The sequence below is a fragment of the Dama dama genome, chromosome 21 (genome assembly GCF_033118175.1).
Source record: "Dama dama isolate Ldn47 chromosome 21, ASM3311817v1, whole genome shotgun sequence".
In the NCBI taxonomy this organism is placed as follows: Eukaryota; Metazoa; Chordata; class Mammalia; order Artiodactyla; family Cervidae; genus Dama; species Dama dama.
Genome location: NC_083701.1, coordinates 23,625,121 through 23,638,875, shown reverse-complemented (window position 1 = coordinate 23,638,875; position 13,755 = coordinate 23,625,121). Strand labels below are relative to the sequence as shown.

General features: G+C 46.0%; 2 protein-coding genes across 6 annotated transcripts in view; one reads left to right on the top strand and one right to left on the bottom strand.

Moving 5' to 3' along the window:
* Window positions 1-2,970: 2,970 nt before the first annotated feature.
* Window positions 2,971-9,845, bottom strand: CHCHD7 (coiled-coil-helix-coiled-coil-helix domain containing 7). 4 transcript variants are annotated; one of them, XM_061123343.1, is made up of 5 exons: window positions 9,714-9,811; window positions 8,337-8,389; window positions 6,566-6,635; window positions 5,152-5,250; window positions 2,971-4,197 (listed from the first exon to the last, which is right to left on the bottom strand). In XM_061123343.1, exons 3-5 carry the CDS (start codon window positions 6,617-6,619, stop codon window positions 4,093-4,095), a joined length of 258 nt encoding a protein of 85 aa, XP_060979326.1. In that variant the 5' UTR covers window positions 6,620-6,635; window positions 8,337-8,389; window positions 9,714-9,811; the 3' UTR covers window positions 2,971-4,092. The 4 variants fall into 4 exon arrangements, with proteins under 4 accessions (XP_060979326.1, XP_060979323.1, XP_060979325.1 ...); XM_061123340.1 differs by having other exon boundaries at window positions 8,337-8,581; window positions 9,714-9,797; XM_061123342.1 differs by lacking the exon at window positions 8,337-8,389 and adding an exon at window positions 8,422-8,581 and having other exon boundaries at window positions 9,714-9,797.
* Window positions 9,846-10,268: 423 nt separating this feature from the next.
* PLAG1 (PLAG1 zinc finger) overlaps window positions 10,269-13,755 on the top strand; it is a 48,790-nt gene continuing 45,303 nt past the window's right edge. For both annotated transcript variants that reach the window (XM_061123339.1, XM_061123338.1), the window contains exon 1: window positions 10,269-10,438. The gene's annotated coding sequence lies outside the window, so the exon portion shown is untranslated. The remainder of the gene's footprint in view (window positions 10,439-13,755) is intronic.

Below are 13,755 nucleotides of genomic sequence, written 5' to 3'. Positions count from 1 at the left end.
CGTACCGAGGAGGGCCTGAAGTGGACCAGGATTCCTGCGGGAGACAGTGTAAATGGTAGAAGTGATCCCGGACCATCACCATAATCTCTGAACCAGCCTCTCCATAATTACCCTTCTCAACACACAAGTCAAGTGTGTTGACTTGACCTTCTTTATCTCAGAACCCTGCAGAGCTTTCCCCTCTGTAGAGAGTCAAGTTTAAGTCCTTGGAACAGCCTTCGAGGCCACACACAATGTGATCCTAAGCCACCTGTCCACAGCCCCTGCCACTGCCTTCATCTACTCTTTCAGCCAGTAAGAGGATGTGTCTGTCAAGGCCACTCACTCTCTGGGAAGCTTGCTTCTGCCCCTCCCAGGGGGCCATCCTCCAGGGACCATCTCAAAGTCTCCTGAGGCCGGTGGTGCCTTGCTCCTCCCAATGGTTACCCCAGCGCTCTGCACACTGTGGGCACTTTGCTAAGGCTTGTGGAGTAGAATCAAACTGCAGTGCTTGCAGCTGGATTCATGTAATACTTACTGAGCAGCAGAAACCATAAGCAAAAAGACTGATCCATTTAATTACCTTAAAATATAAAATACTGCTCCAAAATGAAAATACAAAGTTAAAAGACAAACTGGGAAAAATACATAGAATACATATGACGAAGAGGTAGTAATAAATTTTCTTACCAAGCCAAGCATTCCCCAACTGGTTCACAGCAACAATCTAAGAAGAAGAAAAAAAAGGGCAAAGGAAATAAATACGCCCACTCCATTTTTCACTCATCAATGATAAGGATGGAAGTTTTAAAGTGCCCAGCAGGAATGAGGGCCTGAGGAACAAGGAAGGACTCACAGGCTTTTCATCCAGGACTGTGAAGGTAGGCTTCCTGGGGGAAGGAGTAACTACAAAATTCAAACTAATGAAACCTTCAGCCTAGAAATTTCACTCTTAGAAATGTAGCATGTAGATAATAGACAGAACAGGCAAAGTACTCATAGCTGACACTACTTCTAAAGGAATCCATCTGTGGGAAATGGGTCCATGACCTAGTATCTCACAAGGAAAGACCTACAGTGGACCTGTAACCAGCCATGCAGAACTATTCCAAACTACACTGCTCAGTGCAAAAGGCCAAGCGCCTCCACTCACGCACTACCATGTTCTTTTGCAAACCAAATATACAGCTATACCTGCTGTTTAGTTGCTAAGTTGTGTCCAACTCTTTTCGACGCCACAGACTGTAGGTCTGCCAGGCTCCTCTGCCCATGGCACTTCCCAGGCAAGAATACTGGAGTGGGTTGCCACTTCCTTCTCCAGGGGAATCTTCCTGACCCAGGGATCGAACCTGTGCCACTGGGTACCTGGGAAGCACTGGGATGTGCCTGTACTTGCATGCAAGACCTTGAAAACTGCCGACATTGGCTGCTTCTGGGCAGATTTATTTACATTGTATACCCATTCACATTGTTTGAATCTGCCGTTTTCCAATGTGTTCAATTTTAAAAGTCTGCCTCCCCCAAACACATGCAGAGCTGTTGATCATTTATTACATACTAGAAGCTTCCTAGGGAGGTGTTATGGACAGAACTGCTTCTTGGAGTAGTTGACATTGCTACGTCCATTATAGTGGATGACATTGCTTCCATCCTTCAAGAGCATCTGGATAACTACAACCATGTAGCTCTTAGAAGAAACACAGATGTTAACCTTTGGACTTTTTTGGAGACATGACACCAAAAGCTACAACCACCACCACGAATTGGACTACATCAAAATGAAAAGCTTCTGTGTTTCAAAAGACACCATGAAGTGCAAACACAACCTATTCAGAATGGGAGATAAAATTTACAAACCATGTATTTGATCAGGTACGTGTATCTAGTGTGTGTAAAGGACTCTGGCAGTGATAAAGATACAAAACCCAATTTAAAAATGGGCAAAGGATCTGAGCAAACATTTCTCCAAAGAAGATCTCTAAGTGGCCGATATGTATGTAAAAAGATGCTCAGCATCATCAGATATCAGGGAAATGCAAATGAAAACCCCAATGAGGTACCAGCTCAGGCCCTCTAGGACGGCTGTCATCAAACGCGGGTATTACAATAAATGTTAATGAGCATGTGTACAAACTGGAACTCTGATATGCTGTCAAGTGGTGCTGCCACTCTGGAAAACACGCTGGCTCCTCAAAAGACTAAATGTACTTACCACACGACCCAGTATGGTCACACCAGTTCAGCTGCTGGGCATATATCCAAAAAGACGCTGTCTATGCAAAAACTTGTACACACAAGTTTCAAGAAGCAACACACCTTGTAAAAAGGCCAATAACGCAAACAACCCAAATACCTGTCAACTGATGAACGTATAAATGAAATGTGGTATATTCACACAATGGAAGCTTTGTCAGCAACAAAAGGAATGAAGCACTGATATCAGCAGCGGGACTGAACCTTGAGAACATGAGGTTGAGAGAAAGAAACCAGTCACCAAAGATCACAAGGTGCATGACGCCATTTATGGAAATGTCCAGAGCAGGCAACTCTAGAGACAGAAAGTAGGTGAGTAGGTGCCTGAGTGTTGGGGATGTGAAGTAGGGACGAAGGGTGGTGTATGTTAGAAGCAGATCAAGAGTGCTAACAGGTACAGGCTTTCTTTCTGGGGTGATGCCTCCTAAAATCAATTGTGGGGATGGATGACAATTTTGTCAATATACTACTAATAAAAACCATTGCACTGTACACTTTAAACAAATGATTTACATGGTATACATATTGCACGTTGATAAACCTGCTCTTTAAAAATAAAAAGAGCTAGGCCAGGACAAATAAATGTGGATATTGGTATGTACATTTAAAAAGGTGACATTAAAATTCCACTCTTAAATACACCTAGAAGTACTGAAATGTTTCTTACACAGTAAGTATTCATTTCTTGTCAGCTCCTATCTAAATCCATCATTTTTGCAATCAATACAAATCAAAGAATTTCTGAAACAATTCTACCTTTTATTTGAATAGAATCATATTTGAAAATAAAGGTTCCATAGTTTAAAAACCTCTGACCTGGATTTTGGACTAGGACCAACGAGCTAGACAGTTTGTGTCAGCGGCTGTCGTAATATTCCTGCACCAGGACCAGACGAAGAGAAGGGACACAAACTATCTGTTTTCACTTTCTGTACACATGAAATTTGATCAAATAATGTGTCTTTTACAAAGCAATCCTGTAAATGAAAGACCCCGGATTTTAAAAGGCGGTGAGTTTGAGACCTGCTTTACACCACCACCCCAGTCATGATACGGAATATTCTCGCTTTTATATCATAAAATGAAGCTCAGCTCCAGCCTCATCCTGTGTTGCAATCACCTGACGAACCCCAGCCCCTCCTTGTCCATCTCATCCTGCAGGTAGAAACCCCACCTCTGAAAGCATCACCTTTTCTTTAGAAGGCTGTCCAGTAATCACAGACTTCAGTCACAGAATCCTTTGACTAAGCCCATCCTTAAGGAAACATAAAGAAAACCAGTTCTCTGTATGTCATTTAAAGACACCTGTGCCTCGCCAAGGCTTTTTAAATCAAGGTACATGAGTGATGTCAGGGCAGAGACCTTAGTGACATGCCTGGGACTGAGCCCCATCAGGTACCCACCCTGGACCTGCCATCCAGTCTGCTCCCCACCACCCCTCCAGGGGGACAGTCCACAGACTGCTCTCCACACGCGGCTCCAGCCCGCCCTCTGTGGTGCTGTCACGCACATCACTTGCCTTCCTTGGAGACACTGCCTCCCTTTCACCCCCATTAATCCCTCCCTTGTTCGCATCTTACTTCTTTCTCTCAAGACCCAGCGGAAAAGCTCAACTCTCCACCGAGCTGTTCCTAAGGCCCCCTTGCCTTCAGCAAGTCTTGTGAAGTCGGGGACGCGGCAGAGCCGGGGTGGCCCACTCTCATCGTGGTATTGACAGCAGAAGTGGAGGACACGGGACTTCCCCTGAGGAATCCGAGCTCTGTCTGCGTAAGGCCTGAAAGGTCTTATGAAGTCGCAGTAACCACTTATTAAAAATATTTATCTGTGCCTAAGTTACATAAACAATTTTAATGCAAACACTCAATAGGGCATCTTCCCCATTGCTCCTAAGATCTCGTCTCTCTCTGCGGCCGTGGGCATGGGCGGCTTCACTCCGTTCTGTCTTCTCTGGATCATGACAGAATTCTACAAGTATGTACAAGAGAGAAGAAACCAGAATCAGTCACATACTAAATGCCAATCAACTGCCAGTATTTGGCTATTGCGTCTTCTAAAAGGAAACATAAAAGGGCAAGTTAAAAAAAACAGAAAATAAATTCTAGGACTCTAGGTAACGTTTTGAGATTATTATCCATTAAACAGAAGTGACTATTCCCTTGGTGGTGGTGGTAGTTTAGTTGCCAAGTCCTGTCCGACTGCTATGTGACCCCATGGACTGTAGCCCGCCCGGCTCCTCTGTTCCTGGGATTTCCTAGGTAAGAACACTGGAGTGTCATTTCCTTATCCAGGGGTGTTCCTGACCCAGGGATCAAACCCACATCTCCTGCATTGCAGGTAGGTTCTCTACTACTGTGCATCCAGGGAAGCCCCAATATTCCCAAAAGAATATGTCACCTGTTACTAGGATGGGGACACAGTGTTGAACTACCAACCCAGGAGCACAGCCCACCAAGAGCTCAGGAACTGCCCAAAGGAGCCAACAGGTGACCACAACAGGTGAGTGAACAGAGGGAAAGGAAGCCATTGGAGCCAGTGCTCAGAGAAGCAGAAATTACAATATATATGAGAAAATGGGGACCATGGGCAGTGGTGGGGGAGTAGGAGGCAGAAAAAGAAGCCGGATACATGTGGTGACAGGGCAAGGCCACCAGTCCATCCACCTCTAGAAAACTAACACGATGACAAGATACTGATCCACGTAGGAAGACCCACCTCGGTTGGAGCTACATCCTCACACATGGGAGGGGGTGAGGCAGCCAACGAGAGTGCCCGAGGGTTCTGAGGGCACACGGGGGATGTGGTCAGAAAGGTGGGCTTCCCACAGCCATCTAAGGAAGGGTGGTGGGTTCTGACAAACTTCAGGCTTCAGACGCATGCCTAACAGATGAGTTCTAACAGAGGTGACCGAGCCAAGCTTACCCAGAACTTCCGGCAGTTCTTGTACTTCAAGAAGTGAGAGGAACAGCTCTCCTTGTCATAGTTATTTTCAGCCATGCATCTGGTAGACGCATCCGATTCCTTAAATATGTAAAACAGGCAGCATTTAGGAGGCAGAGTGGCATCTAAAAAACAGATACACACACCTCTGAAGCTGCGTCCCCCCGAGCAGATAACTGGAGAGAGTTTCAAACACTTTCACTCCCAGGGGCCTGGGTTTAATCCCTGTTGGGGAACTAAGACTGCATAGTGGGGCCAAAAGAAAAAAAAAATTCACTGCTGCATAGCAGAAGCCAAACCCCATCTCCTGACTCAGAGGGCAGCTCTCCACTCCTCCAAGTTCTCACCTGGACTTGAACGTTTGATGTTAAGGTGATTTCAAGACCCTAAGTAAATAGGTAATGACTGGTCTACAACAAGGTAAAGTAACGACATTCATCTCAATGTAAATTTGGCTATCATTCACTCCATTACGCACGTAAATACACTATTATGTCAGTAATTTTAATAGGTATCATTAATATCACTTCAAAACTGAAGTGAGCCACACAGGGCTACAAGTTCAAAGGAGGGTAGCTGCCATTTGGGAATTAAAGTTTAGCTGTCTGAACTGGAAGTAGATTGGATAACAAACTTCAAAGTGAAAGGCATGATTCTGAGAAGTCATCTAAAGGAAAACTTTAAATTAAGGGCAAGTAATTTGCTTCACAGATCTGAGAAACATGGTTTATCTAAAGCAACTTAGGAAAGCTGCTGAAAATAGATTTCAAGTAGAACAAAGCCAATACTCCATGCCAAATATTTAACAAATGTGTGTATTTGGAAAATGCATATGAATCGGGAAATATAATTTTCATAGCACCAGTTCGATGGCTGCCTTATTCAAGGATGACAATGCCACAAGTTAAGAACTGCTAACTGTACCAAATAAATGCCAATAAACGATTTTAACAACAAAACATTTTGTTTACGTGATACCCTTGTGAAAACCTTCAGGCTTTAAATACTCTAACTCAGTTATCAGCCCTTCACTCTCAGCGAGGTGGTCTCAGGGACATGATGAAATCATTGCTATCAAAACATAAATTTCAGTAACCATCTAAAAATACCTACTTTCCAACTTTGAATGTTTGGACTCATGCTTGTCTAGTGTTAAGAGTGACAACTAAAAGCTTGTATGCTCTACAAATTAGGGAAACTCAAAAAAGAGATGAGTTTTTGTCAGCTAAATGATGAATATCTAAAAATGCTCTTGTGAAATAAGAATACGCAGGCCATGAATGTTTCTTGTACAGGAATAACTTTATTCAAGAATTGCAGAAAACTGATGCCCACAAAATCAGAAGACGCTTATTTTTCCAACTTTACTTGTACAATTCAAAGCCAACCAGCTTACCGACAAGCAAGGGTTTATGTCAGGATCCCTCAGCCTCCGCGTCACCATGGGCATCCTAAGTGTCTTCTCCCTGCAGGCAGAGGTTGGGAAGGGTAACACAGTGGATGGCACACAAGTCAGTGAAGCCTCATCAACTCCACAAGTACAGTACCGGAAAAGTTAACCCTGGCATAAAGATTTTCTAGTGAGGAACTCACACGCTCTCTGTATTTTCAGAATGAAGACTTGGATGTGATTCTCCTCTACACTGACTCATGCCTCAGCACAAAGGCCTTGTTTAAACTGTTTAAGTGCCTCTACTGAAATCTGACTACAATGTTCAGAGAGAAAGTTCCGCTAAAATTCAGTTTTAGTTTACTCCTATTTCTAAAGGTGGCTCAGTGGTAAAGAATCTGCCTGCCAATGCAGGAGACAAGAGTTCTACCCCTGAGTTGGGAAGATCCCCTGGAGGTGGTACTGACAACCCACTCCAGTATTCTTGCCTGGAGAAATCCACGGACAGACAAGCCTGGCAGGCTATAGTCTATGAGGTCGCAGAGTCAGACTGACTTTAAGTGACTAAAAGACAACAATATCTATAAACTAAACAATTAAATGTATTAACAAAACAAAAATACAGCATGCACTCTACTGACTACTTCCTTATGATACACTGATTAGCACACAAAATACGGTGGAATAATTTAGTACAACCCAACTTAGGAAAAATTTGTCAACTAAAGTACCTGAATGTCTACTCTGTGGCCTGTCCTGGCCAATATACCAAAAAATATATAAATAAATAAAAAACCACCAAAGTTATTGCTCAGTGGACATTTTGAAAAGTTAAAAAAAAAAAAATCTGAAACTTAACTTCCTAAAGGCATCTTCTATTTAACTGATACTTCCAGGGATAAAGGGAAGTGAGGGAACACCACTGCGGCACATTCATCTTCTGGCTAAAGCCCTATAGGCATACAGCTTGAAGGAGCCTTTATCAATTAAAGATGATCACAGTTCTCTAAGAGCCAATTAGGGATTCCAAGTCAAATCATATACTCTTATAACAAGTAGGTCACCTATATTATCCCAGGACAACTGCCCTCTCTAATGAATCTAACTGAAATTGGTATGCCTGTTATCTTCAAAGACACATCATAGACATGAACTAAAAGAGAATTTTTTTTTTTTTTTTTTAAAAACTCAACTACTTGTAACAACACAATTCTTTATTTCAACATATTGGCATATTATCAATGAGCCACCCACAAATATTTTTAAATGCTCAGCGCTAACTTTATGGAACTTACCCCTGAATCCCGCTCTAGCTTAACTTCTACCTAAAGATCAAATTAGACAGCAAATAATGTAGGATGACCTACCCAAAACACCAATGAATAAAAAACTGCGTCAGTATAACTAGACAGAGCTCTGAACTTTTGTACAAAATGGTTTCTACTTCCCTTCCCCAAGATGGGACCATCAAAAAATATGAGCCATATTAAATAAAGTACGTTCAGGGAAAACAATCAAACCCCCATAAGCTCCTGAAAAGTGGAGGTATTCTAGGATCATGAGTCAACTAGTTCCCTTTCTCTTTTACAAGAAAGATCAGGATGTCCAAGCTAAAGGGTATAACCTTTGCAAAGAAGGATGGAAAAAAGTCTAACCCTTCCAGGTCCTTTCAGTAAGTAATGTATTTTATGATCTTCATTGACCAATACACGTGAGTACACCTAGCTAACACAAATCTCTCGGCAAGAAGAAAATTCAAGATGCTGTTCAACTGTACCTAGAAGCTTCTTCCTCTCCCGAACACAATTTCTTTGCGGGCTTGACTTCTTCCTAAGACAGGTGAGGGCACAAAATGAACTCACGGCTTTCTTGTCTACATGTGTCCCGTGCTCTGAACACAGAGCTCTGCTCCGCTGTTCACACTCCTTGGATGTAATCTCAACAATGATGGGACGCAGACTGAACTCAGGTTGCCCCCCTTCCGTGACAGTGTTCTACTTTTTATCACCATCGTCGGACCACCTAGGTAACATCATATATACCGAATCAGGTTTGCTGTAGGAATTTATTCATCGTTCCTTTCCTTTCCCTTCCGGGTTCTAAATCCCAGTCAATCTAAGTTTGGATTTCCGACTGTCACCTGCTCTGCACGAACCCACATGTAATAACTGGAAATGAAGAGGAAATGTCAGTTTACAGTGAGGAGCAGGGCTGAAAGCGGCTGTTCCGCTAGGGAGGCCTCATCTACTTACTCTCTAAAGGTTAACAAACAAACATGCCTAAGCTCTCTGTCCGCAGAGGACAGTCAGAGAGAAACCAACGATTTGAGGGAGGGGGCGCAAAAAAGCACAGCACGTTTGAGGAAGAGCTCTCAACGCTTTCTGCAAAGGGCAAGCTGCTTTAAACAGTATTTCTTGACTTTCCATCCACTGGTTCCACGTCCCCACTTGGAGCAGCTTTGCAAGGGAAGGGAACGCTGCTGAAAGGTCCAAGGCCCCCTGCCACCACCACCGCCGGCGCCCCCAGGCTGTCCGAGCCCAGGCAGGGCTGCGGGCCTCCCCACCACAGGAGCAGCCGTCGGGAACCCGCAACGCGTCCCACGAGGCATTTGACCCTCCAACGTACGTCTGGGAGCAGGCTGCGGATCAGGAAGTAGGGGTGGCCTTACGGAGGGGCCGGGGAAGGCCAGAGGAGACCCCGGAGCGAGGCGAGCCCCAGGCCCGCGGCCTTCAGAAAGCTGCCCGTCCAACCTTGTGAGCGGTGGGCGCAGGTGAACACACCTTGCTCTCACTTTCGACGGCACCCAGGAGGGCAGGGGGCGAAGAAAACACAGGGAACTGGGGGCACGGGCGGGGGGCCGATTACGCTCCAAAGGCTGGGAAGGAAGGATGAAGGAAGGGCTGGGGGTTCCCGGGCAGGGGGCACCTCCCTCGGCCCCGGCCCGAGGAGACCCGCGTCGCCACGAGCAAGCGCAACGGCAAGAGGCCCGCGCCTAGGCGAGGCCTGGTGGAGGCGGCTTCACGCCAGAGACGCGACTGTGGGTCCCGCGGCGGCCCGGGCGCGCCAGTCTCTTCCCGCAGCCCTGCAGCCGCGGCGGAGAGAAAGCGGGGGGAGGTGGGGGGGAGTGGGGGGGGGGGGCGGGGAAACCACTCACCTCGGGCGGCCGCTCCGCCAGCGCCCAGGCCGTCTCCAGCTCCAAACACGTCAATGGCTCACGCAGCTGGGCCTTAAGTAGCGCGCATCCCAACGTGCTGCCCCCGCTCCTCGGCGGCCGCCGACCCAATCAGCGCGCCCCGTCGTCTGACTGACAGCCGAGCGGGTCCCGGCTCGGCGGGGGCGGGCGGGCCTCGCTCCGCCCCCAGTCCGCGGGAGGCGGGCCGAGGCCGGAGGAGTGGGCGGGACGGTGCTCGCGACCCCGCCTCCGCCCCCGCCCCGCCGCGCCCCCCGCGCCGCGGCCCTCCTCTTAACACTTCGGCTTGACTGGCGGTGCGGCAGGCCAATCGGAGGGCGCAGCTGCGGCGGCGGCGGCACCCAGTGGCCGGCCCCGGGGCGGAGCGCGCGGGGAAGGGTGGGGGGGGCGGGCGCAGCGGCGGGCGGGGGCAGGGGGCGGGCCGGCGGGAGGCGGGGGCGGCGGCCGAGCGGGCCGGGGGAGGCGGCGGTGGGCGCGACGTCGGCGGCGGCGGCGGCGGCGGCGGCGGCAGCTGCAAGTTGGGCTGCAGGGGCAGCGCATACACTACAATGGCTGCTGGAAAGAGGCGTAAGGAAACAATTTCCAGGCCCGCCGCGTCCAGCCCGAAATATGAGAAAAAAATTATTAGAAATTCCGCGGGCGGTGTAAAGGCGGCGGACGGGCCGGAGGGAGGATGTTAAAGCCCCGCGGTGAGTTCTCCCGGGGTCCGGGGCGGCGGAGAGGCGTTTAGCGGGAGAAATATCAGGGTTATTTAAATTATGGGACTCGCTGAGGGGGCAGAGGAGCCGCGGCGGCGAAAGGAGGAGGAAAAAGTTTGTGCTGCTCTCAGCCCCTGCTCAGGACCCCAGAGAGAAAAATAATAATAAAAAATAAAATAAAAATAATCGGGCGGGGGTGCGGGGACTCCCGAAGTCGCTTCTGACAGGGCAGGGGGCGATGCGGCTGGAGACCCGAAGGTGAGGTCGGTGGGAAAAAAAAAAAACCCTTTATTCAGGGTCTGGAAAGTTTGAAAAGTTTTCCTCCTCCTCCGCCTCCTCTCTGGTGCTGCGAATATTGTGACAGCGGCAGCGGCAGCAGCGAGAGCGGAAGACATTAGAGACCCGAAAAATAAGGGAAAAATTAATATAAATTCGGTTTTGAGAGTAAACTCTCCGCATTTTCTACCAAAACATCCCGGGGGAAGGTGGGTCCCCAAAGGGCCTGGCGGAAACCCGCAGTCGGCAATATTTGGGGGGCACTTGGAGTGACTTGGGGGGAACTTTGCCCCTTTTTTCAAAAGAGGTTTTTCTTTTTTGGAGAAATGCATTTGTTTTCGCCCTTTCCTCAGGTGGGCGAGTCGGGGTCGGGGTGCGGGGTCTGCGAGGAGGTGTGAGCCCCGGGTGTGTGGCTGCGGGGGGGGAGGGGGGTGCTAAATGAAAGCAGGAGATCTGCACAGACCAGGGACAGCTTGTTGTCAGTATCATAAACAACCAAAATGGAGGGAGAACTCAGGCATATAACCAAATAAAAATTTTTTAAAAATCGCAAAAAAATCCCAAAAAATCCGGGATGCTCCCCCTTTTCTCGCTCAAGGTAAAAGGATGAACCGCCTTTCCCCTGAAGTCCATTTTGACTTTGCAGGGACCAAGGAGTTAATATTTATTTATTTTTTCAAAACTTTCGAAGGGCAAAAGCCTTTTATAACTCAACCGACAATGAGAAAACGTGAAAATCCGATGCTCGAGAAGGAGGGGGAGGGGGGGGGAGGTGGTAGTGCAGAAACTGCTAAACTTAATGGTAATGTGGGCTGATCTGACATAAGATAAACACTATATTTGCTATTTTATAACTCTGTTTTAATGATCGTTGCGGGTTTTTTTTTTCTCTCCCCCCGGTGGAAAAAAAAAAGTGATGCCATTTTCTTAATAGAGTTAATATGTGTGATTGGAAGAATAAACCCTTTCGGCTTTGAATTGCATTTTCGTCGCATTTATGCTTCAGGTTTTGTTGGTGGCTCCCTCCTTTCTTTAAACTAGGCTCTACAGAGGAGGGGTAGAGAGGTGGTGGTGCACACAGAGGCTGGTGTGCAAGACTGGAGCACCTTTTGGGGTGGGGTGGGGAGTTACTGAGCTGCTCGCCTCCTGACACGTTTGCTTCACCTGCTCATCCTCAGGAAAGAATGTCCAGCCGAGGTTTTCTGGTTTTATGTATAGAAAAGGATGGTGCCTCTTGCATCACAGTGAAGTTAATGGGAAAGTGCTGCTGATGTTGGTTTCCACGTGGGATGTGGGACAGAGCAGGGCATTTTAAAGGGACAGCTTCTCTTTTCTTATGATTTTTCATCACCTACACAGAAGCCCTGCGTGAGGACCAGCAGCAGAGGTGCTGGGAGGGTGTGGTGATGGAAGAGCCTCCTCTTTCCATGACTCAAATGCACCCACCTTTAGCAGTGATGGAGGGAAAGGAGGGCTAAAGCAGGCTCAACAGAAGATGGATATTGTGTAGATCAGTTTGTTTCCAAGCTGTTCTTTTGTGTAACAAGCCCTCCCAGGAACTTTGCATGTTACATTGCTGTGCTCTGGAAGCTGATTTTGGAAGGAATTGTGGAAAAATGGAAATAGTTTAAGGTGTGTGGTGTAATGGTATAGCATTATTGAACAGTTATGAATTCTGTGCAGTGAGATCAAAGAGCTGTGTATGCCCATAATATGATTTTACAGCCATTTTGTAAAAGCTGTAAAATACCTAATATTCAATTTGGCTTAAGGTACAGTGAGGACTTCTGGTTGAAAACTGCAGACAGAGTGGTGGAGATTCTTTTACTCTGTAAGCAGTAGGCATTTCTTTAAGGGAAAAAAAAAGCACATACACCAACACCATGGAAAAGTTTACACATACCCATTTTAAAGCCCCATCCTATACATGTGCAGTAACTCTGTGCCTTTGAAATGAAAAGGTTTTAAAGTCCTGTGACCTACCGGTTTGCATCTTTTAAGTTGAATTTATTTGTGTTATTTAACAGGAAATGTTTACTGATCATAAACTACTATTGACTCTGATGGCTTAGATTTTCACAATATTTTCAAAATTGAAAATATGTAAGTTGTATGCTGTACTCTATTGGACATTAAGGTTCACCTTGAATAGAATTTACTTGTGTTCCGTTTTCCACAGGTATATGAAGTTTCTGGAATAGATACCTATTTTCCTTTGTTTTTATGATTTATAGAAATGGATTAAAATAAGGACTGGATTTTTAGACTTCTTATATAGAATATTTTTTCTGGCCATACTGTACAAACAAATTATTATTTTGAAGTCTGGTGTACGTTAACCTGTGTTCACATCTGAACTCTTACCTGCACCTTTCTGTAAATACCTCCATAGTAGCAGTTACATCCATATAGTGTGGTTTCTGATTTTGGAAGCAATTGCAACTTTCTAAGAACTCAATAAAAAAATTAATCCCGTGAATCCCTGTTAAATCAAAATTGATTGGAAAGTGATTAAACTGTCAGTGGAGAAGGGAAACTCCCCCCCCCCCCCCCCCAAATAATCTTTGCAGAGGTCTCATGGTGCCATTAATACTTATAAAACCTTTGAAATTTATCTTACATGTTCATTGTAGTTTGGCTGGAAACAGTTACATTGAGTATAAGTAGTCAAATTCAGTATGGATTTAAAATAAGTGAGACTTTTAAATCTTGAATAGTTGCCACTTTGACAAACCAGTTTCTAGTATCAGTAAATTTAGTTTCTGTAAATGTGAAGAAAAAGTATTTCTTCCAGTTACATGAGACCATGGAGTTATTCAGTTTGCTTGGACACTTCACATTATGATTAGTTTATTGTCATCCTAAATAAAAGTGCTGGTATTGTGATTTTTTTTTTTTTTTTCTTTATCACAAAAGGTGGTATGAAACCTTCTCCATGTTTGGGTTTTACACACCTGGCTGCTTGTCTGAATCAGAAAATACATTCAGAGCACACAAGTATAAAACCTGTAATTGCTTGGAGAGTCTCATTT

What these genes read in the sequence shown, in the direction of transcription:
- CHCHD7 (XM_061123341.1), bottom strand. Translation starts at nt 6,619, where the DNA reads ATGCCCATGGTGACGCGGAGGCTGAGGGATCCTGACATAAACCCTTGC. An exon ending in ACATAAACCCTTGCTTGTCG is followed by an intron (nt 5,251 to 6,565) that starts GTAAGCTGGTTG and finishes TACATATTTAAG; the next exon opens with GAATCGGATGCGTCTACCAG. An exon ending in AGAACTGCCGGAAGTTCTGG is followed by an intron (nt 4,198 to 5,151) that starts GTAAGCTTGGCT and finishes ACATACTTGTAG; the next exon opens with AATTCTGTCATGATCCAGAG.